This window comes from Gobio gobio (genome assembly GCF_949357685.1).
Source record: "Gobio gobio genome assembly, chromosome: 16".
Classification (NCBI taxonomy): domain Eukaryota; kingdom Metazoa; phylum Chordata; class Actinopteri; order Cypriniformes; family Gobionidae; genus Gobio; species Gobio gobio.
Genome location: NC_137109.1, coordinates 3,682,999 through 3,708,596, shown reverse-complemented (window position 1 = coordinate 3,708,596; position 25,598 = coordinate 3,682,999). Strand labels below are relative to the sequence as shown.

The 25,598-nt window shown below is 41.2% G+C and overlaps 1 protein-coding gene across 2 annotated transcripts; it reads left to right on the top strand.

Moving 5' to 3' along the window:
* Positions 1-464: 464 nt before the first annotated feature.
* ptcd3 (pentatricopeptide repeat domain 3) lies at positions 465-21,060 on the top strand. Of its 2 annotated transcripts, none has more exons than XM_079838939.1 (24): positions 465-569; positions 789-829; positions 930-960; positions 1,804-1,849; positions 1,937-2,005; positions 2,079-2,183; positions 2,275-2,398; positions 3,632-3,741; positions 4,208-4,284; positions 10,654-10,741; positions 10,840-10,900; positions 12,414-12,496; positions 12,589-12,733; positions 12,811-12,861; positions 12,952-13,041; positions 15,253-15,281; positions 15,376-15,482; positions 15,572-15,650; positions 15,762-15,852; positions 19,137-19,222; positions 19,309-19,457; positions 19,536-19,577; positions 20,592-20,750; positions 20,820-21,060. In XM_079838939.1, exons 1-24 carry the CDS (start codon positions 478-480, stop codon positions 20,863-20,865), a joined length of 2,001 nt encoding a protein of 666 aa, XP_079695065.1. In that variant the 5' UTR covers positions 465-477; the 3' UTR covers positions 20,866-21,060. The 2 variants fall into 2 exon arrangements, with proteins under 2 accessions (XP_079695065.1, XP_079695066.1); XM_079838940.1 differs by having other exon boundaries at positions 469-569; positions 4,214-4,284.
* Positions 21,061-25,598: the final 4,538 nt, after the last annotated feature.

The following is a 25,598-nucleotide window of genomic DNA, read 5'->3' as shown; positions in this document are numbered from 1 at the left end:
GGACGAGTGGACGAGACCAAATCATACGGAGGGGGGGTTAGACGGAAATATGGACAGAAGTAGAGACGCTGACCTAAGGAACAATTGTGTATATTAATTATTTGCCTGTAAAACACCTGCATATTAATATTTTACGGGGCTGTATGACGAATACTTTTTATTTTATTTTATTATTATTATGTTATGTTCACTTGGTATATCCCAACCATTCGAATGGAAATTATTTTTAAACTGTCAGATTTTTTTAAAAATTCTATTTAATTAAATGGTTATTAAACTTTCTCAGTGTCCGCATTCAGACGTTAATTATTTTTGCAAACCGCGTATGAAGTAAAAAAATGTTTTGACGGTTTGGTTACATGATGCGTGTTACTTTTCTCAGCGCTGATTCGGATGGACCAATGACAGGCGAGAGATGTCCTCCGCGCCCCCTGTTGTTTTGAAAGCGGCTGGTTTTCGATCACGCACTGTGGTGTCATGGCGGCCTCCTGTTCGCAAGCTCTCAGGCATCATGCGTGTAAGAGTAGCAGATTATTGCGCATTCATCTGCAGAAATCATGGCATAATAGGTAAGATGAATGCTCAAAAACAGCCTTATTTACGCCTTATAATTAAATGACATTTTTCTTATGTCAATGCATTTAAAGAAATGACTGGTTGTCTCTAGGTCATTTCAAGGGGCTGTATGTGTCAGCTGCTCTTATCTACTTATGAATAACTTGTCAAGTTTGACTAGAATATGAAATGTTTTTATGATTTAAAACGCTTATTATGGGGTTTGATTACAGGAGTTTTGCTACAGAACAACAACCTGCCGTTTCTTCACTAGGTTTGACAACTCTTTTTTAATAATTGTAGAATTAATGTGCTTTATTAAATTGATCTGTTTTCTAACAAAATCTTTTTTTAATATATATATATATTTTTAGAAGAAATAGTCATCCCAAAGAAGAAAACATGGTATGTACTCTGTACACATCAACACATCACTCATTCATTCACAGGGTCAATTAAAGGCACAATATGTAATTTTCTGTCTCTTCTTCAAAACAAAGGCGTGTCTTGACTCTTGAGTGGGCGGAGCTTTTATTCTGCCGCGAGCGCTTCCGCTCGTGTGTGTGTGCTGTTTGATCATATCACACACATGTGCTATGAGACACTTTTTCACACTGCAGTGAGCAAGATCACTGATCGAGTGGCTTTTGGACATTTTAATCCAGAAATCTTGCATATTGTGCCTTTAATTTAATAGATTCATACTCTTTGTCATACTTTTTGGGTATTTCTGGCACAGTTTTAAACTGGTTTCGATCATATTTGACCAGACGCAGAATAAATGTCTGATATTGGACCAGTTTCTACTGGCGTCCCCCAGGGCTCGGTTTTAGGACCTTTTAGTGTTTTTTATGAACTTTACGTGTTAAGTATCACTAGTATGTTGACGAGAAACAGATCTATATTCTTTTTTTTTATAATGCACCACTGAACTATTGTATTTTTACTTTGTAAACCACTTCGAGAAGCTGGTGCTTTATTAAAGGTGCAGTGTGTAGTATTTATGAGGATCTATTGACAGAAATGCAATATAATACACATAACTCTGTTTTCAGTGGAGTTTAAAGACCGTTATGTGTTTATTACCTTAGAATGAGCCGTTTCTATCTACACACACTTACAGTGAAGCCGCCATTTTGTGCCGCCATGTTTCTACAGTAGCCGTAAAGGGACAAACTTCTCTACAGCAACCTCACCGCTAAAATTACACACTGCACCTTTAAATAAAGTTGTTGTTGTTGTTATCAGGAGTAAAGAGGCTGTCTTACAGGCACTGGCATCCACCGTGAACAAGGTATGCAAATCAGACAACTCCAACATCCATGTTAAAAACACTGCCATCTAATATCATGTAAGTCAAGTTACTGTGTGTGTGTTCTAGGATCCTACAGCATCCGATTACAGATTCCAGGATGATCCATATCTCACTCCAAAGACGTCATTAGACTTTGTGAGTGTATGCTGCACGTTGTATAGAAGTGTACAATCTTAAACACACACTGACCTCTTCATTTCTCCCACAGAAATTGTTTTCCCTGTCCCTGGAGTCTGGCAGTAACGCTGCCAAATACTTCATCAGTAAATACCCCAACTACTTCCAGAAAGACTACGCACATCCTCATATTCCTGTGAGTGTCCAGCGTGTGTGTGTGTGTGTGTGTGTGAGGGTTTGCTGTGCTGGTGAGGGCTTGTGAAGTATCTGTTGTCTTGTGTTGTAAGTGTTTGATGCCGGAGAGCCTGGAGGCTCAGATAGAGGAGGCGTCTGAAGCGGCGCTCGCGGAGAGGATTCGGCTGAGGAAGGTCAGAGCCGCGGTGGATCTGTATGACCAGCTGCTGCAGGCCGGTGAGAGAGAGACGTGTGTGTGTGTGTGTGTGTGTGTGTGTTAGAGCCCGACCGATATATCGGCGGGCTGATATTATCGGCCGATATTAGGCATTTTCCAAACTATCGGTATCAGCATTTATGATGGCCGATAAATGAATATTTAAAAAAGAAATAAAACACCGCTCAACCACATTATGAGTGTTGGCGTTTCATAGTTTGTCCACCAGAGGGCGCTCTACAGCCATGCTGGCGAACACAACGGAGATCATCCGTGAAGAGCATGTAAGCTGGCACGAGACATTGCTTGAATAACATTGAAAAGAGCATCAGTTTTCTTAACTCACATAACATGACAAAATTCGTGACTGCCAAGTCCAGTTTTGCTGTTACATGTAAGCCAAGAGTGAAACGGAATTAGCTAGTAAGTTATATCGTGACAGTTTGAAGCCCGTTAATTTGAAAAGGTATGTTTTACAATATTTAGCAGTATGACGTTGTCCATTTCTAAATTATGGCTTATCATAGACTTTAGCTAACCACAAAGCTAGCTAATGCCTATCAGTGGAAGAGCGCTAACATTAATGCGCTTGGGAATCACAACAAACTTATTCTGCCTAAAGAAAGTAATGATTACTGTATTTATAACTAGTATATTTGTAGTTCCAGTCCCTGCATTGTAAGTTAGGCACACGAGTGAACGAAAGTGCGTTGCAGCATTAACGAGTCACATGATGGCTTATATACTATATATTTTGCTGTTGTTATTTATCAGAACTGAACTGAACTTCCAGTCTTTCTCAAAGTTATATTTATGAAGCTTACCATGTCTATTAATACTGGTATCTTTAATTTTTTGTTTTGTTTTTGTTATTGTGTTTTCATCCAAAGGACTTTAAGTTCCACATCTTAAGTTTGTATTTTTAATACATTTAATTTATCAGAATTTGAATATATTTTTATGTTCCTCTGTTCTGTTGTGACAATAAAACAAACAAGTTTATTTTTAAACTGCATTATCATATTATTTTAGAGATTCATGAATAACTACAAATAACTAATGTAAGGGAAAGTTTTTTTAGGCGTTTCAGTTTATGTATAAAAATATATATCGGCCGATATATCGGAATATCGGATTTTTAAATCACCAAATATTTGTATCGGTATCAGCCTTAAAAATCCTTTATCGGTCGGGCTCTAGTGTGTGTGTGTGTGTGTGTGTGTGTGTGTGACTGATGAGTGTGTTCTGTGCAGGTACATCAGTGTCTTTGGATGTGACCAATGAGCTGCTAGATCTGATTTGCTTCTATGGAGACCGTGATCCGGCTCAGGAGAATGTCCCGGAGCAGAGGAGTGAGGAGACGGTACGCCCTTGTGTCTCTATATCAGTGTTTCTGAACTCTCTGAACCAAAACACGTCACAATATTCCTCATTATAATAATCAATGCGCAGAATAAAGGGGCGGGGCCTGGTTGAGTTAGTCGTGTGTTGAAACTGGCGGTTATGGTGAGGGGCGGGACATTTCCCAAACTGACCAATCACAACACACTGCTCCAGCCGACCAATCAGAGCACAGAGGGGCTTCATAGAGACAGGAAGTAAACAGAGCGTTACTGACAGACTGGGAAGAGAGGAGCCGCAACACTGGAGAATATGAGGAAAAATCAACTTTCTCAAGCTCAAACACAAGATATGGCCTCTTGAACATCATTTCATCTCTAAAATCTGATTGGAGCACTCAAATAATCAATAGTAAATGTGACTGTTGAACTTCTAAGCCTCCTGAGACGGATGTGTAATGGTTTTCTCCCCCTCTGACCCATGGGAAGCCCCAGGAGGACGTCCAGGATGACCCGCAGACTAAGAAAGGAAGAGGACCAAGAGACATCGTGAAGGCCACCTGGAAGTGAGTGATGATTTCTGCACACACAACACAACATTTAGGATTGAGATGTTTGTGAAAGAGTCTCGTCTACTCACCAAGGCTGTGTTTATTAATCATAAATACAGTGAAATATTCCTCCAATCAGCTGTTCTCTATGTGAATATACAGTACAGTGTCATTTATTCCTGAGTTTATCATCATTACTGCAGTCTTCAGTGTCACATGACCCTTCACTAATCACTCTCATATGAGGATCTGATGCTCAACACACATTTATGATTATTATTATTATTATCAGTGATGAAATAAACAAACAGGAAACTGTGATACACTTCCATTCAAAGGTTTGGGTAAATACCATTCAGGAAGCACACATTAAATTGATCAGAAGTTGTAACAAAAGATTATATTTCAAATAAATGCTGTTCTTTTTAACTTTCTATTGTTTAAAGAATCCTAAAAAAGGATGTTTCCACAAAAATGTTAAGCAGCATCGATAATAAGAACCGTTATTCATAATTGAGAACCAATAATAAATGAGCAATTAGCATATTAAAATTGATTTGTGAAGGATCATGTGACACTGAAGACTGGAGTAATGATGCTGAAAATTAAAGTATAATTTTTACGTTTATTTCTTAGGTGTTTTTTTATTGATAAAATCAATAGATTTTATCATTAAAAAATCTCCCAAAAAATTTCATTAAACAGTAAAAATGTTATAAAATGAAATGAAATAAGCTTTCTGGACCAAAAAAAGTGTACTTTAGGGGGCTTCGGGTCATTTTGACCCATGAGGGATAGATTTGTTTAACTGTCACCCCCCTTTATGAGAATAGTCATGAAAATGCAAACTTAAAGGGCTGTAATTCAAGAATAAGAAGAGAAGACACTCTGCAGATTATTGCTGAAGTGAAAGCATTTCAAAATATGAAAGTATGAATAAGTTATGTTTACTGTAAAGGAAAAATACTGTAATAAATATTTTTATATAATTAATATTATATAAAATATTTATTTTACAAAAAATGTTTTACTCTAAAATCACTCTAAAATCAAAGTCATATGTCTAACCAAGTTGTGTTCCAAATTTGAAGTTGATATCACAAAAATTAAAGTCCCCATGAGATTGTGTTTAGGCGTAATACCACAAACAGCCACCGGGTGTCACACATTCCATTGATAGTTTTTTAATGCATTTTCCTGTAAATTTCTGTCCAAATATCACTTCCATCACAAAACAGTCACCAAATATGGACCCTTGCGACTCAGACCTTTCAGACAATATGCGTTTTGTCAAGATTAGAAAAGATTTTGATTTATAAAGTAGTTAAAATACATTTTAGTAATATGAAAAACCTGACACTGCCCACTAGGGGGAGGAGCCCGCTGGAATAATTTAGAGTACCGTTTCCATGGTAACGCAACGTCTGATTTCAAAACGGTTTTCACAAAGTGAATTTTGAGTTCGTAAGCTTTCAAATGACACCTAATTTATGATAATTACTAAAATATATGATACAAACAAAAGACGATCAAAAAAAGAGTGCCAGGTGTGCCGCCAGCGGGACGGTGACAGTTAAAGGAACACTCCACCGCTTTTAGAAATGGGGCTTATTCAGCTTCTTTCCTACATTTAGATATGTGGGCAAATGCATTTGTGTCTCAGTGCAGGAATTGTTTTAGTTTGAAAAAAAACCCACCTAATTACTTCTTGTGGCCAATGAGTACAAATAGCGATGCAGATTAAGACTAGGCGATCCTAGACAGATATTAACTTGGGACTATATTATGGGGAAGCACAGGCGAAGCACTGCTACTTGGGCGCAGAGATACACTCAACACATGAAATCCCCAAACTTTGATAATATAGTCCCAAGTCAATATCTGCCTAGGAAATCGCCTAGCCTTAATCTGCATCGCTATTTGAACTCGTTGTGAATACGCAGGCCACAAGAAGTAATTAGGTGGGTTTTTGTTGGGGTTTTTTATCACTTTTACTCGGGACATGCTAGCTGGCAACATAGGATTCCATTCATTGTGCTAAGCTAAGCTAGCGGCGACCCTGCCAAACTAAAACAATGCATGCACTGAGACAAAAATGCATTTGCCCACATATCTAAATGTAGGAAAGATATTGAATAAGCCCTATTTGTAAAAACGGTGGAGTGTTCCTTTAAAGGGTTAGTTCACCCAAAAATGTAAATTGTGTCATTAATGACTGAGCCTCATGTGGTTGGACACCCGTCAGACCTCCGTTCATCTTCAGACACAAATGAAGATATTTTAGTGTAAATCTGATGCTCTGAAAGGCCTCCATTGGCTCAACTTTACACTCTCAAGACCCTTAAAAGACACTAAAGACTAAAGTTACAAAGTCCATCTCACTACAGCGGCTCTACAATAACTTTATGAAGACGAGAATAGTTTTTGTGCGCAAAAAACCCCTAAATAACGACTTATATAGTGATGACCGATTTCAAAACACGACCTCATGAAGCTTCGAAGCGTTATGAATCACTGAGTCGATTCAGCAGTTTGAAGCGTTATGAATCAGTGAGTCGATTCAGCAGTTTGAAGCGTTATGAATCAGTGAGTCGATTCAGCAGTTTGAAGCGTTATGAATCAGTGAGTCGATTCAGCAGTTTGAAGCGTTATGAATCAGTGAGTCGATTCAGCAGTTTGAAGCGTTATGAATCAGTGAGTCGATTCAGCAGTTTGAAGCGTTATGAATCAGTGAGTCGATTCAGCAGTTTGAAGCGTTATGAATCAGTGAGTCGATTCAGCAGTTTGAAGCGTTATGAATCAGTCAAATCATGATTCGGATCGCGCGTCAAACTGCTGAAATTTGGCGATCCAAACTGCTGAATCGACTCAGTGATTCATAACGCTTCAAACTGCTGAATCGACTCACTGATTCATAACGCTTCGAAGCTTCATGATGCCGTGTTTTGAAATCGTCATCACTATATAATATGGAAGGATATCGCGGACAATTTTCAAAAGGAATTGCAAATGGTATTTGCAATTGCGTTTTCAATTTGTGGACGCATAATATGTGACACAATCCAAACGCAATTGCAAATCGCGCATTACCATTTGCATTTTCGTTTAGGCAAACGCACAACGACTGCCAAATTTCAAATGGAAAAGCAAAGTCTGTTTGCAATTGCATTTCCAATGTCTTGCAAGTTATGACCCTGCCATTTTGGAATAGCAATAGAAAATCACCTATTTGCTCTTTCATTTCCTTCGTGTCCTGCCACAACCTGCACAAAATTCAAATGGAATCGCAATCCCCTTTGCGTTTGCATTTCCGATGCCTAACACAGTCAACTGTCAATCAGGCTTGAGGGCGGGGTTTATTGATGTAGTCGGAAAGTAGGCCACGCCCTCAAGTGGTGGAAAACGGGGGATTTGGCTATTTTTGTAATAAAAAAACAAGTTTAAACTCTTTAGTTCAAACAAAGTCAAAATGCAGAACTGATTGTATGTTCACCTGCAACCAGAAAAAAAACAGCAAATAAGAAGTGACATGACTGCATTCGGTAGGCTATAGCCTATATCAGACGAATATCATCATATTGCACCCGACACAGTAAATTATTATGATGAGTTAAAATCAGAAAATCTATAGAAACTTGACATGATGTGAGTTGTGTGTTGTCCATACGATTCTGTGCTCAAGAGCCAAGCGATCAAAAAAGAAAAGAAAACTACATTAGTGACATTCAATCGCAGTTCATGTTCGTTTCGTAGCCTACCTCCTCTGATGATCTGATTTTCTTCTTCATTTCATTTTATTCAACATTATTATTTTCATCATATGTAGCCTATTCATATTCATTGAACTATATTTGTATCTTTATTTTGACATTTAACAGATTTGACAGAACAGCTTAACAACAGAACCTGGATTCACACAAATTTTCACGCACCTGCAGCGTTTCTGACAATAGAGAAAAACTGAAATAATATATAATAAAGTAATATAAATAAAAAGCATAAAATAAATAAATACTATATAGCCTATTTCTCACTTATTCTAAATAATTAATACATTAAGATGACAAAACGAAAAACTACTAAATCAGATTGAATCTTATAAAGAACCGGCATTTTTTTCTCATCAGATTAATTTAAAATTTTTCACTTTGAGGTCCGGTTATAAATTTGTGTGTGTGCAGTGCTTACATCTACTGTGTTTATGTGAATACTCGACTTGGCATTTTGATATAGCCTATTTCTGTGTTTATTTGGCCGTTTGGGCACGCTTGTCCGTGTTGCGCTCGGAACACGCGCACAGCATCCTGTCAGTAATTCAGTTGTCTTTCGTGACTTATCACGCTTTTATTATTTATTTTCGTCAACTGAAATCTACACGGATTATCATAAATACAACACATTTATTTATCACAAGGATCTCCGCGGCAAAACCGAAAGTACCAGCTGGTGAAATCTTTCAAAATGTCTTTTTGCCCCAGGTTCAATAAAAGGATAGGCCTATTTTAAAAGATTATAGGCCTATATTATATATTAAACTGATTTTTAAACCGAATTTAGCATATTTTGCTTTAACCATGCAGCAAAAAAATTAAATAAAAATTTCAAACCTTAAAAAAATAAATAAATAAATATATATACACATTTTAAACCGTTTAACTGTATATTAATCTGTCAAAATTCTTACTTTTGGTCAACGGTTAAAGCATCCCTATCTTAATTGCTTCTTGACAATTTGCTTGCAACCAGAGCAGTCTTCTTTTGGTTTCTTTTTGTTTGGTTGGCAGGTGATAAATAGTCTATTTCCAGGTATTTGGCTTTGTTTGAAGTGCAAAAAACTACACAGTAGTTTTATGACTTTTTTTGTTGTTTTTGCTAAATAGACACATTGGATATTTCTCCCCATGTTCTTAGGAATGAATAATGATGAAAAAGTCCTTGGTTTTCCACCACTTGAGGGCGTGGCCTACTTTCCGACTACATCAATAAACCCCGCCCTCAAGCCTGATTGACAGTTGACTGTGTTAGGCATCGGAAATGCAAACGCAAAGGGGATTGCGATTCCATTTGAATTTTGTGCAGGTTGTGGCAGGACACGAAGGAAATGAAAGAGCAAATAGGTGATTTTCTATTGCTATTCCAAAATGGCAGGGTCATAACTTGCAAGACATTGGAAATGCAATTGCAAACAGACTTTGCTTTTCCATTTGAAATTTGGCAGTCATTGTGCGTTTGCGTAAACGAAAATGCAAATGGTAATGCGCGATTTGCAATTGCGTTTGGATTGTGTCACATATTATGCGTCCACAAATTGAAAACGCAATTGCAAATACCATTTGCAATTCCTTTTGAAAATTGTCCGCGATATCCTTCCATAATATAAAGGCCTGAACACACCGGGACGAATATCGCGCGCGCTTATCGCCAGCGTTTTTCGTGCCGTTTTTCGGCGCGTCTTGAGTGTTCACACCCAAGCGATTTTCACTGGCGCTGCGCCGAGTGAACGTGCACATTCAGTCGATGCGCTCGCGGTACACAAGATGGTGCTGCGGCACTTTAAGCCTCTGACACTCGCTTGTCACACAGAAGGAGAAGAGAGACAGTATTTACGTGCTTGCCAAAACCACAGACATATTATGTATATGTACAAAACCATTCACACACTTTTTGCTAACTGGCAAGCAGCATTAGCAGTTCATCTTCTTCTTTGTCTACTTACTACTTCTTCATCGTATCAATGTGTGCTCGGCAAGAGCGTTTTGTGCTCGAGCGCCACCAAGTCGTGTTTTACTGTCACTTCAGCAGCTCCAGGCACGTGAACAAAAGCGCCGATCTCATTGGTCGGACAGTTTTTTACGCGCCGCGTCAAAATAAAAAAACGAACCCGAGGCGTTTTTTTAAAAATGACGCTTTTACGCCTGCCGTTTTGCGCGTCGGTGTGAACACTCACATTGGCGCCCATTGTTTAGTCCCGAGGCGTTAAACGTCGGCGATAAACGCGTGCGAAAATCGTCCCGGTGTGAACAGGCCTTTAGTCGTTATTTAGGGTTTTTTTGTGCACAGAAACTATTCTCGTCTTCATAAAGTTATTGTAGAGCCGCTGTAGTGAGATGGACTTTGTAACTTTAGTCTTTAGTGTCTTTTAAGGGTCTTGAGAGTGTAAAGTTGAGCCAATGGAGGCCTTTCAGAGCATCAGATTTACACTAAAATATCTTCATTTGTGTCTGAAGATGAACGGAGGTCTGACGGGTGTCCAACCACATGAGGCTCAGTCATTAATGACACAATTTACATTTTTGGGTGAACGAACCCTTTAAGGGGTTAAAAAAATCCTAGTTATTAAACGACTTTGACCGACCGGTAGTGTGTGTGTGTTTGTTCCCACAGAGAGGATAATAACGCGGAGCGAGTGTTTGCGCTGCTGGCGGAGCCGAACACACACTCGTACAGCGCTCTGATCCGGGGCATGGTGAAGGTAATGTGTGTGTGTGTGTGTGTGGCCGCTCATGCAGTGCTGTGCTAGTCTGACGCAGAACATGACGTGTGTGTGTGTGTGTGTGCTTGATTTGACAGTATGGAGCTTACCCCAGAGCCTTCAGCACCTACACTGAGCTGCTGAACCAGCGTCTGACAGGTGAGTGCTGCTTCACACCTGGGGTGGAGATCAGCCGATGCGGTGGTGTTGTGCTGTGGCGGGTAAACTCGCTTCACCTACCGGCCACCGCGGCGGGTACATAATAATAGCACAGCTACTGTTTCAGCTGGACGGCGGACACTTTTAGAGGAGGCACACCTTCAAAACAAATGTGGCGTTACAAACTAAATTCACAATCAGTAGTAGAGAAGCTCATTTGTGCGTGGTTGTGTTTTAGCGGCTTTATTGCCTTAGCGGCGGAGTCTCGAGAACATGCGCGGTTTTTTAAAAACATATCGAGCTCGCGTCGCATCCACCGTTTGAACACAAGAGCATCTCCAGATATAGAGCTGAGTAGAAAAAAAGATATCAATGGGTCTGTCCAGTAAATTAATAAAAAAATTTACATTTTTGAATTTCAGAATTGTCAAAAAAGTGATTACTGGTTCAGAATGACTGAAGGGATAGTTCACCCAAAAATGAAAATGTCATAATTTACTCACCCTCAAGTTGTTCCAAACATTTATACATTTCTTTGTTATGTTGAACACATTGGAAGATTCATTCCTGCTATGGAAATCAATGGTGCCCCAAAGCATCCTGGGTACAAACTTTCTGCAAAATATCTTCTTTTGGGTTCAGCAGAAGAAAGAAACTCGTACAGGTTTGAAACATCATGAGGGCGAGTAAATGATGACAGAATGCTTTAGTTCTGGGTGAACTATCCCTTTAAAGTGCACCAAATAGGCTACTAAAGAGTTCTTTAGAAATAAATTAAATAATCAAATGTAAAATAATATAACATTTTATATTATCGTGAATGGGTGTCCCTTATTCTGCCAGACTGAAGGTGGAAACCCTATTATATCGTCAACACGCTTCAGAAGATCCAAAACTAATAGTTTCATTGTTGGGACTAAAAACCTAAAACTGGAGGCCATAAAAGAGCACAAATCATCCAAATGCCTCATCCATTAATCTGCCCTACTCAACTAATGAAGTGTGTATCAGTTCATGGTTTGTGTGTGTATAAGAGAGAAAGAGAAAATGTCCGTATTTCATTGAGACTTGAGATTAAATAAACTGCTTAAAGGGATAGTTCACCCAAAAATGAAAATGTGATGTTTATCTGCTTACCCCTGAGGCATCCCAGATGTCTTTGTTTCTTCAGTCGAACACAAATGGAGATTTTTAACTCAACTGTTGCTGTGTGTCGCTCATATAATGCTTGTCAATGGGGTCTAATTCTATTAGAGTCAAAAAAACATGCACAGACAACTTCAAATTAAACCCACGGCTCGTGACGACACATTGATGTCTTACGACACGAAACCATCATAAACCATAAACCCAACAGTATTTATGCAAATATATCACCTCATATCAGACGAACGCTTCAGCTCTGCAGACTGACATCACTTCCTGTGAGTGAGGTCAAATAGCAGCCGGGTCATAGATATGTATACATAGATGCCTCATTAGTGCCTGCGTGATTGCCTCTGTGTGTCTGTAGCGGATGTGCACATCTTCAACGCCCTGATCGCCGCCGCCCCAGAAGTGCAGGAGAAGTACAATGAGAAGTGGGAGCTGATCGCGGTACGTCAACACTGATGATGATGATGATGATGATGATGTGAACCGCTGTCTCCTGTGCTTCAGTGTGTGTGTGTGTGTGTGTGTGTGTGTAGGATCTGTTGAAGCAGATGGCGGAGCAGAAGGTCAAGCCCAACCTCCTGACGTTCAACGCCGTCCTGAAGGCTCTGAGACGCTGCGGCGCTTTGGGCAAGTCTCAGGCGTTTCCTGTGCTCAGCGAGATGAAGGCTCTCTCCATTGGTGCGTTCAGTCTACAGGAAGTGATGCGTACACTCAGTCATTTTAGTGTGTAATCGCTTCTTTTCTTTCATCTTCAGAGCCCAGTCTGGCCTCGTACAGTCACGTGCTCAGCATATTCTATAAAACAGGTCATGTGATGTCTTCATTCATACACACATGATCATACATGTACACGGCAACACGTGCTCACCCATTTCCCATCATGCTTTGCTCTGCAGGTGCCCCAGTCCAGGGCCAAAAAGACATTCTACAGGAAGTGCTGTACGAGGTGTCAGGAAAGAGCTTTACTCCTCAGGACCCTGATGATGGTATCTGCCTATCATTACTGCGCCTGTGGCCTAATACACACACCTGTGCTTGATCACTTCTCTGTCTACATGATGGACTTCCTGTATTTGGCTCAAGTGTACAAGTGGGCGTGAAGACTGCAAGTGTCCCACTTTAAAAAAAGTAGATCAATCACAACAGACTGGGCCATCTGACCAATCAGGGCAGAGTACTTCCTGTCACACGCATGTGCTTTCTAGTGGTCAGTGCCACAAGTGTGTGTATTAGGAGCGACCCTAAACATTTACAGCACATCCAGACGACACTACAGCACTGAATCACTGAATCACTACAGCACTGAATCACTGAATCACTACAGCACTGAATCACTGAATCACTACAGCACTGAATCACTACAGCGCTGACTCACTACAGCGCTGACTCACTGAATCACTACAGCACTGAATCCCTACAGCACTGAATTACTGAATCACTACAGCACTGACTCACTTAATCACTACAGCACTGAATCACTACAGCACTGAATCACTGAATCACTACAGCACTGAATCACTACAGCACTGAATCACTGAATCACTACAGCACTGAATCACTGAATCACTACAGCACTGAATCACTACAGCACTGAATCACTACAGCGCTGAATCACTACAGCACTGACTCACTGAATAAATACAGCACTGAATCACTGAATCACTACAGCACTGAATCACTACAGCGCTGAATCACTGAATCACTACAGCACTGAATCACTACAGCGCTGAATCACTGAATCACTACAGCACTGAATCACTACAGCACTGAATCACTACAGCACTGAATCACTACAGCACTGAATCACTACAGCACTGAATCACTGAATCACTACAGCACTGAATCACTACAGCACTGAATCACTACAGCACTGAATCACTGAATCACTACAGCACTGAATCACTGAATCACTACAGCGCTGACTCACTACAGCGCTGACTCACTGAATCACTACAGCACTGAATCACTACAGCACTGAATCACTACAGCACTGAATTACTGAATCACTACAGCGCTGACTCACTTAATCACTACAGCGCTGACTCACTGAATCACTACAGCACTGAATCACTGAATCACTACAGCTCTGACTCACTGAATCACTACAGCTCTGACTCACTGAATCACTACAGCACTGAATCACTACACCGCTGACTCACTTAATCACTACAGCGCTGACTCACTGAATCACTACAGCACTGAATCACTTAATCACTACAGCGCTGACTCACTGAATCACTACAGCGCTGACTCACTGAATCACTACAGCACTGAATCACTGAATCACTACAGCTCTGACTCACTGAATCACTACAGCGCTGACTCACTGAATCACTACAGCTCTGACTCACTGAATCACTACAGCACTGAATCACTACAGCACTGAATCACTACACCACTGAATTACTGAATCACTACAGCGCTGACTCACTTAATCACTACAGCGCTGACTCACTGAATCACTACAGCGCTGACTCACTGAATCACTACAGCACTGAATCACTACAGCGCTGACTCACTGAATCACTACAGCACTGAATCACTGAATCACTACAGCACTGAATCACTACAGCACTGAATTACTGAATCACTACAGCACTGAATCACTACAGCACTGAATCACTGAATCACTACAGCACTGAATTACTACAGCACAATCACTACAGCACTGAATCACTACAGCACTGACTCACTGAATCACTACAGCGCTGACTCACTGAATCACTACAGCACAATCACTACAGCACAATCACTACAGCACTGAATCACTACAGCACTGACTCACTGAATCACTACAGCGCTGACTCACTGAATCACTACAGCACTGACTCACTGAATAACTACAGCACTGACTCACTGAATCACTACAGCGCTGACTCACTACAGCGCTGACTCACTGAATAACTACAGCACTGACTCACTGAATCACTACAGCGCTGAATCACTACAGCGCTGACTCACTGAATCACTACAGCACTGACTCACTGAATCACTACAGCACTGAATCACTACAGCGCTAACTCACTGAATCACTACAGCGCTGACTCACTGAATCACTACAGCGCTGACTCACTGAATCACTAAAGCGCTGACTCACTGAATCACTACAGCGCTGACTCACTGAATCACTACAGCACTGACTCACTGAATCACTACAGCGCTGACTCACTGAATCACACCTGTGTTCTGTTTTTCAGCTCAGTTCTTCATCACTGCCATGAGAATCGTAAGTGCCCTTAAACACGCCGCCGCTCTATGCTGAACGCCACACGTGCGTGTGACCCCTGACCCCTGACCCTGTGTGGCGTGTCTCTCTACAGTGTCTCGACACCAAGGACATGGAGCAGGCGTACAGGCTCCATGAGCTGCTGGCAGTGGCAGAGAACTGGAGGCTTCTGGGAGATGACTTAAAGCAGAACATCTTCTAGTGAGCAGAATCCCAAACTCATTATTAAAGAGCTTTTCCCGTAAGTCTATCCCTCACCGCCGGTGTGTGTGTGTGTGTGTGTGTTTCAGCGCGCGGTTCTTCAGTCTGCTGTGTCTGATGGAGCACATTGATGTGGTGCTGAAGTGGTACAGAGATCTGGTTCCCTCAGTGAGTAGCACACACACACACACACACACACACACACACACACACACACACACACACACACTCCGCTCCTCTGAGAGTCACATGGCCCTGATGAGGTGTGTGTGCTTTCAGGTGTTCTACCCCAGCTCTAACGCTATAGCGGACCTGCTGCGAGCGCTGGACACCGACAGCAGACTCGACCTCATCCCGCACATCTGGACAGGTGAGCCAGATGTGCTCATCATTATTGAAATAACGAAATAACGACTTCGATGAAGAGCACAGCAAAATGGACGTGAGGCTATATCTCCAAAACACTTAACCATATTCAGACCAAACTTGGTGTGTGTTGAGACAGCCATGATCTGAGGATACCTGCACAGTTTCAGTGCAGCGCCACCTCGTGGTGAGGAGATATGAGAATCTTTAAGCCTTGTTTATACTGCCGCTGACTGCGCGCGCTCCTCCCCAAACGGACGAGGTGTTTCTACTCGACGCGCTCGCCGCTGTGCTATTCTCTTAAACAACAGAGGGCGACTCGGAGTAAATGTTTTTAAACCATCAGGAAAAAGCGGCGAGAGGAAGTGGGCTAACGTACACCGGTGACGATATTTATTTTAGTACACTTCACCGAAAACCACACTAAAAGAATTGTGTAAAACTCTGTAAACCTTGATATTATTACTTGTGACATGAGAACAAAATATATGCACACGTATACAACTAAATTAACAATCTCTTATATATTTCACTAAACATTTTCATTTAGTTTCATGAATTGTTTTTAATTAAACATGGATCGTTATTTAAAAGGGCTTATTTCTGCTTTTGTAAATATAAGCACCTCATTTGTATGTGCTCGGCTAGATTCACCTTGAACTCGTTCATCTTCGGATGCGGAGCCGCGCGAAAAGTTACAAAAAATTGCGCTGCACACCGCCAAGCGAAATGGGGTCTCGCGCACTCAACGCAATATTTTTGCCGCGCACACCCTTGCGCTCGCGCGGACACATCGAGTATAAACAAGGCTTTAGCTTATAACTTCTGAAGGCTTGGCCAAAAATCACAAAACTGGTCTTTTTAAATTCAGTGCATCATGCCGAATCGAACGATTTTCATATCAGCCATTTTGGGCGTCGGCCATTTTGAATATTTTTGTAAAATGCTATATTTTACGAACGCATTAGCTTATCATTACGAAACTTGGTATGTGTAAATGGCTCTGTGACATGAAGGCACTCAAAATCATAGTGAAAAAAAAATGGGTAACACTTTAGAATAATGGTCTTTAGTTAACTACATTAGTTAACATGAACTAATAATAAAGTGCACTTATAAAGCGTTTATTTATCTTTGTTAATGTTAATTTCAACATTTACTAATGCTTGATTAAAATCTTGTTAACATTAGTTAATGCACTGTGAACTAACATGAACAAACCATGAACAGCTGGATTTATATTAACTAACGTTAACAAAGATTAACTAATGTATTGCTCATGGTTAGTTAATACATTAACTAATGTTAACTAATGACCATTATTCTAAAGTGTTACCAAACAATGCTAATAGTTTTTGAATTATTTTTGCCTATTGTAATGAAACTCGTCTTGATAGATTCCTTGGGTCGTCCCAAGAACATTGGAATCAATCTTGCCATAGTCGGCCATTTTGCTTTTCAAATTCCAGTCAGATAATCTTCAGACATTCTGGCATAAAGTTATGGATTTCGTGTCAATAGACAAAACCATTATTGATTAATGCATCAACAAATGTCAACTCTTTCACACTGGACACATAAGCAGCGCAGTGTTCTTGTTCAAACTACACAAAAACCATGTAAATGAGGAGTTCTGTGTTTCACAGTCACCATATGACACTCAGAACTGCGATAAAGAGAAGTAGATACACAAAAGAAAACACCATTGGCAGGAGTTGTGGTTTACATGATGAAGACTAGAGGGATATCTTAACGGTCACCTTTTTCCGTATCATATATTTTAGTAATCATCATAAATTAGGTGTCATTCGAAAGCTTACGAACTCAAAATTCACATTGTGAAAACTTCAAACGTTGCGTTACCGTGGAAACGGTTCTCTACATTCTTCTGCCAGGCTCCTCCCCCTAGTGGGCGGTGTCAGGTTTCATATTACTAGGTGTATTTGAACTACTTTATAATCAAAATCTTTTCTAATTTTGACAAAACGCATATTGTCGGTCATGATATTTGGACAGAAATTTACAGGGAAATGCATTAAAAAAACTATCAATGGAATGTGTGACACCCGGTGGCTGTTTGTGGTATTACGCCTAAACACAATCTCATGGGGACTTTAATTTTTGTGAAATCAACTTCAAATTTGGAACACAACTTGGTTAGACATATGACTTTGATTTTAGAGTGATTTTAGAGTAACATTTTTTGTAAAATATATATTTATATAAAATAAAAAAATGAGTACAGTATTTTTCATTTACAGTAAATTTAAACATCCATAACTTTTTCATACTTTCATATTTTGAAATGCTTTCACTTCAGCAATAATCTGCAGAGTGTCTTCTTTAAAACAACAACAATATGGCCTATATTCCAAAGCATTCTTGAATTCTCAAAAAGGGGGGGCAGTTAAGAGGTCAACTCTTATCATGTAAACTACATCATATATATATATAAACGCTTTGGCATATTGACGCCAAATTGTGTGTGTGACATCTTCACATTAAGGCCTGTTCACACCGGGACGATTTTCGCACGCGTTTATCGCAGACGTTTAACGCCTCGGGACTAAACAATGGGCGCCAATGTGAGTGTTCACACCGACGCGCAAAACACCAGGCGTAAAAGCGTCATTTTTAAAAAAACGCCTCGGGTTCGTTTTTTTATTTTGACGTGGCGCGTAAAAAACTGGCCGACCAATGAGATCGGCGCTTTTGTTCACGTGCCTGGAGCTGCTGAAGTGACAGTAAAACACGACTTGGTGGCGCTCAAGCACAAAACGGTCTTGCCGAGCACACATTGATACGACGAAGAAGTAGTAAGTAGACAAAGAAGAAGATGGGCTGCTAATGCTGCTTGCCAGTTAGCAAAAAGTGTGTGAATTGTTTTGTCCATATACATAATATGTCTATGGTTTTGGCAAGCACGTAAATACTGTCTCTCTTCTCCTTCTGTGTGACAAGCGAGTGTCAGAAGCGTAAGTGCCGCAGCACCATCTTGTGTACCGGGAGCGCATCGACTGAATGTGCACGTTCACTCGGCGCAGCGCCAGTGAAAATCGCTTGGGTGTGAACACTCAAGACGCGCCGAAAAACGGCACGAAAAACGCTGGCGATAAGCGCGCGCGATATTCGTCCCGGTGTGTACAGGCCTTAACTCTGACCGTACAACATCAATGTGGCCACAGCGCCACCCATTGGTCAAAAGTGCTAAGCAATTGAATCACATTACTAGTGATTCTATCTAAGATTTCTCCGCATTATGAATATCAATAATGTCTTGTTCCACAGATATCAAGAAGTTGGGTCATGGCAGCCGGCAGAAGCTGGTGGAGGAGCTGCTGGCGCTCATGGCCAGAGAGAAGCACAGTCAGGAGGTATGAACACATCTGTCTTACACCAGGCTTTGCTCTGTCTGTGGGTTATAAAGCCTGTGTGTGTGTGTGTGTGTGTGTGTGGACAGGTGCAGGAGGCCTTCGCTGACTGTGCGCTGGACATTAAGAGGATGTACAACACTGGAGACCGTGGTAAGGTCACGATGAGCTGGACCGCCAGCTCTCTCAGCGACCTGATCTCCATTCTGCTCGCGGCTCACAGACTGCAGGACGCCTGGTAACCTCTCTCATCATGTGATCAAGCCCAACTCCAGTTATAAACGCCCCTCAGATCTGTTCATTTCTCTCCATTCAGGGACACACTGAAGCTCTTCAAAACACACAATAGAGTTCCCAGGTGAGATCTCACTCGGCTTGTAGAAAAATGCACTATACACAGATTATGCATAACATTATGACCTAATATTGACCCGTCGAGGCATGGGCTCCTCTAGACCCCTGAAGGTGTGCTGTGGGATCTGGCACCAAGATGTTAGCAGCAGATCCTTTAAGTCCTGTAAGTTGCGAGGTGGTTCCTCCATGGATGGGACTTGTTTGTTCAGCTCATCCCACAGATGCTCGATTGGGTTGAGATCAAGCGGCTCCTCCCGCAGTTTCTCCTGAAGCCGATACGGAAGTGCCTCAAACTGCAATTCATCGACTGGCCACTAGAGGCAGACTCCAGAAGGAGCAGAATCTCATTGAGCTCATGTTAAAATGGCCAACTTTACAGCAGAATAAAACATGTTTACAAATGGTACAAATTTTGCTTTTGGTCTATACGGCTCATTTTGCCCTTCATGACGACTGTGAGGGGGGTGAATTTTTTTATAACTCATTCGTTTACATTATATAAAGCCTTAAAATTCTGCATAATTAAGGGCGTGGCCACTTCGAGTGACAGGTGGATAGCCATTTATCTGCTGTCTGTTAGTCACGTGTCACTTCAGCTCCGCCCACGTCCCGCCTTTTTGCCCATTTTCTGTTATCCGGGAGTGACGCGCTGCCAAGATGGCGACTATGGTTGAGATCTGGAGAATTTGGACTCAAACTCGTGCTCCTCAAAGCATTTTGACACACTTTTGATAGAGACTGACCACTGCAGAGCGGGAACAGCCCACAAGAGCTGCAGTTTTGGAGATGCTCTGACCCAGTCTCTAGCCGTCACAATCTGGCCCTTGTCAAACTCACTCAAATCCTTACGCTTGCCCATTTCTCCTGCTTCTAACACATCAACTCTGAGGACAAAATGTCCACTTGCTGCCTAATATATCCCACCCACATTCACGTCACTGGTCATAATGTTGTGCCTGATGTGTGTATATGTGAAGCATGAATGTTCCGCCTAACCCGTGTGGTGTTGCGGTGTCAGTGTGGAGCTGCTGGGCCGGTTCCTGGCGTGTGTGAAGGACCGTGGGGATGTGGATCGGGCCCTGGAGCTGGTGCAGGTCTCCGCTGGCTTCTGCCTGCCCGACACACACACTCTCATCCGGACGCTCAGGCAGGACTTCCAGCTCTCAGAGCAGCACAAGTACGTGCCGTCTTTCAGCCTGTTTGAGCCGAATGTGAAGAGTCTAAGTGTATTCTGGTCCTCTTGCAGGAGCATCCTGTCGGATCTGGAGACTCAGACCTTTAACAGCGGCTGAGTGGAGGATCTGGAGACTCAGACCTTTAACAGCGGCTGAGTGGAGGATCTGGAGACTCAGACCTTTAACAGCGGCTGAGTGGAGGATCTGGAGATTCAGACCTTTAACAGCGGCTGAGTGGAGGATCTGCGCTGCTCAACATCTCATGTGCTGCTCATGCATAACTGTAACTCAATAAACTATCTTTAGCTCTAGTGTTTAGTGTTTTTGTCCAAACTGATCAAACACAGGGATAGAGTTCAGTCAATTATGAAGTGTCATATATAATAGACTTAAAGGTAGGGTAGGTAGACGTAAAAACGTTTTTTCCAAATTTGTTTAAACTTTCTTTATATATCAATACATAATTAAAATGTAAGTACTCTGAAAAAGAAAGTATACAAATTGAGACCTCTCACGACTGTTTTAAAGACAGCTCATTATTTCCATTCACTCCAGCTTCTCCCTTCAGGGCTCTTTCCTAAGCCACGCCCCCAAAACACATGAACACGCCCACCACGATCAGCTGACGCATTATTAACCTGAGGCGAGCGGAGAAGTGCATGTAGTGACATCATGTCAGAGTCACATCTAATAAAAAATCAAACTTTATCATTATGAATATAAACAAATAAGATGTCTTTTAGTACTCACTATCAAGCTAGAATAACGATACTGGTAAAGTTTAAAATACACACACAACACAGTGTCTACGACACACACAGATACAAGATAAAAACATTGGTAGAGAATATAAAAACAAACCAAGGGCCGAAATAAACGTGCAGGTAAAGCTCCCGGTGAACATGGTAGAAGAGTTTAGACAGAGCGTAGCAGCTAAAGCTAACTTAGTTCTAAAAACAGTTCCTGGATGCGGTGGACTAGCTTTTACACATGCATTTTGTACTAAAGTTACATTTAGCGAAATTCAACACGACAGCGATCAACTTGAGCTAAGCATATTGAGTATTTATCATCTCTACTAATGGTTCGCTAAGTGTATAACATTGTAACTTTATGCTAAGTAATGTTATGTTAGCTATATTAGGCAGCTACGTGTGCTAGTGAGACATGCTTCATGAAAACATAAACCAAAAAAATGTATAATCAGAATGAAAGATGACCTGTCCAGCAGAAATACAGCCTCTTGAACTCAAACGGGTGCGCCAGGGTTGCCAGGTTTTCACAACAAAATCCGCCCAATTGCTACTCAAAACTAGCCCAAAACAAGCCTGATCGTGTTTCTCCGGTAAACATCGCGTTTGGGGGGTAAAATATGTCCTTTTGGTAGGGCTGCCTGCTAAAATTCGCAAATCCCAGGGCAAAACATCACATAATTGTGGTCGCTTCAACCCGCGGACATGAAAAACAGCCGCGGCAACAGTGCTGAAGTAGCCCTTGGCAACACTGGGGCGCATGTGGGCGGATCCTGGAGCAAAAGCGGCGGTTGCCATGGTAACGAGAGAGAGTGACAGGCGCCCAAGCCAATCACTTGACTCGGCCCGAACGAATATAATGAGCGTTGTTTATTGCAGATTAAAAAGTCTAGAGTCACTCGATTTTAATACTCTCTTTTTCAGAGTACTTACATTTGAATTATGTATTGACATATAAAGACAGTTTAAACAAATTTGGACAAAAGTGTTTTAGATCATTCTTACCTACCCCACCTTTAACTGGAGTGTGTCCTGCTATTGTAATATTGCATATCACTGGTTGTGATGGAGCAGGGGTAATAAGAGCATTAGTGTAACTCTCAGAACACAAGAGCCTCTGCTGGAAAACACCGGATGACCTGCGGGAGTCTTCTATAGTCCTGCAGAACTGCAGATGTGGACAGAGAAATAAACCACAATGTCCAGAGACAGAAGCCTGAGCCTGACCACGCTTCACAATATCACTTCAGGTCAGACCCAGGGGCGGATCGGGAGCACTGGGAGTTTTCCCGGTGGGCCGCTGGACAAAGTGGGCCGGCCCGTTGCTACATAAATATATATGAAGAATAAATAATAGTACATTTACTTAGCCTAGTCTATATCCTTCCATCAGCCCAGACGACTGGCCCACTCGAGGGTAAAAAACACTATTGTGCCTGATCAGTCTCAGTTGTGACTAAATATTTAAGATATCCAATCAAATTGAAGGAGGCGGGTTTGTAGTGTCCACACTGGAATGCGAGCCGAGGTGAGATAAACAGCTGAACATGAGGAGTCAATACAGCAATATTTCCCCACTGTTTACCATTAAAACAATGTTAAACGATGGACATTCATTTCCAGGGATGCAAACGACTGCTGACCTTTCACATTTCTCAGATTGTGATGCCATTTATGTTAATCGACACACAATGCACAAGAAACATTAAAATATAGCAGTTTCAGCACATCAGAGTGAATGTGTGTGTGTGTGTGTGTGTCCAGGCTTCAGTAATATCACAGTCATTATTAGTAAAAATCCAAATATTATTTTCAGTTAAACTGGCAACTTTCATATTTAGTAGCCCATATGAAGGAACGTATCATATACTAAAATACATATAGGCTAGTTAGTTCACATGCATTATTTTACACTCAAAAGACTTTCAAAGTTTTTGAAAGGAAAAGGCTGAATTGATTAAAAATACAGTAAAAACAATATTAAGAAATATTAATACAATTTGTAATGGCTGTTGTGAATATATTGTAAAATGTATTTTATTCCTGTGATGAAAACTGAATGCACCATCATAACTCTGTATTTTTCATTTAATATAATTTTTAAAACATTGGAGCTCTATCCCATAAAATGACAGATGCTCCTGAAAGGACAGATACTATGAGCACTAGAAAGGTGCTATAAAACAGTCCAGATCCTGCACTGCACACTGACTCCGAGCCCAGAGCATGGCTTTATATGGTAGATGTATATAAACTATATATGGATATATAAGTTTATATGGATGTTATGGTAGGTACTGAACTTTAGTGATACTGTGTGGAAAAGATTTCAAAATGCTTAAAACAAATCTAAATGATTAATTGTCATGTGCACCAGGAAAGACCAGTTATAACCTGAAGAAGTGTGCCAGTCATTCATTAATGTTATTAAGCATTTCAATAAAAACTAGCATTTCTGTTTCTGTATAGATGGCATGTATATGTTGTGTTAGTGTAAAATGGCTCTGCATAATGAGCTGGTGAGTTTATGGGGAGATGAAAAACTTCTCTTCTAAAGCAAAATGAATGTCCTATTATCACTGAAGCTGCTCTGAAGCGTGTGTGTTGTAAAAGCGCTGTGTGAATGAAGCTGACCTGACTGGATGTGTTGCTATGGGCCGCTTTTTTGCCTCACGATCAGAAGCTTTGACCTTTGACCTGTGTGTGAAACAGCTTCTGGTCCCTTGTAAAAGACCCCCTCTTTTATATACGAAAGAGCTGTAATTTCTAAACTCTTCCTCCAATTTGGATGTGAATACCCTCAAAATTAAACTGAGTGTGCACTTCAAGCCCATATTAACCCCTTAAACTCCAGGAACCCTGATCAGGGTCCAGAATGACATCATCAAGTATATACTTTAAATGAGAAGCTCTGACCTCATATGTGGTTCATTTGAAAGCGTAGAGTCTCTACTTACTTCATTTGTTTTACACACAGTAATTTATTTACACTAAATCACTCTGGAACCATTTCCGGCTGGATCTGGGCGACCCAAAGCGTCCCATACACACACACACACACACACACACACACACACACACACACACACACACACACACACACACACACACACACACACACACACACACACACACACACACACACACACACACACACACAGTGTCTCTAAACACACAATACTGGTGTCATTTTACAGGAAACCCTCTGAAGTTTCATAAAGCACTGCTAAACATGTGAGTGTGTGTTGTCTGAGCTGTAATAACCCCACAAAAAAAGAGGCGCTTTCTGATTGTTTGGTTATGAAGTCATTGTTGAAAGTGTGTAACTCCGGCCTGTGAGCTCTAGCACCCTGCAGACAGATCCGGCTGTAAACACTAGATTACAGAAAACACTGGAGAACAGATTTTTTGGAAACATTTGGATATTGCATTTACAGCACTGGATATGAGGAGACAGCCTGACCAGCCAGAGCCGCATCAGGATGTTGGGAACTCTCCATTGGCTGGGCTCAATCTGAGGGGCGGGATCAACGCTTGTCTTTCAGATTCCCTCTGCACGCAATAGGATAGCGCTACAACCAACCAGAGCAACAGAAGGTGAAGCGGAGCTAACGTTAGTTGAGAGATTCAAATTTCGTCTTATCCGGTCGGCAAAACTCTGAACACATCTTCCTTTCTTAAGTAATGCCGTTCTTTGTTCTTTTCTTAAAGAAAAGCTGAACTCAAGTCTTCCTTTATCACTTTTAGCAGTGGTTTATGAAACTTCAGAGGGTTTCCTGTAAACTGGCACCAGTATCGTGTGTTTAGAGACACTGTGTGTGTGTGTGTGTGTGTGTGTGTGTGTGTATGGGACGCTTTTACATTTGGGTCAGCCAAATCCAGGCGGAAACCCCCAGAAATGGTCCCAGAGCTTAAAGGATTAGTTCACTTTTAAATAAACTTTTGCTGATAATTTACTCACCCCCATGTCATCCAAAATGTCCATGTCTTTCTTTCTGCAGTCGAAAAGAAATGAAGGTTTTTGATGAAAACATTCCAGGATTTTTCTCCATATAATGGACTTCAATGGGCTCCAAACGGTTCAAATGACAGTTTCAG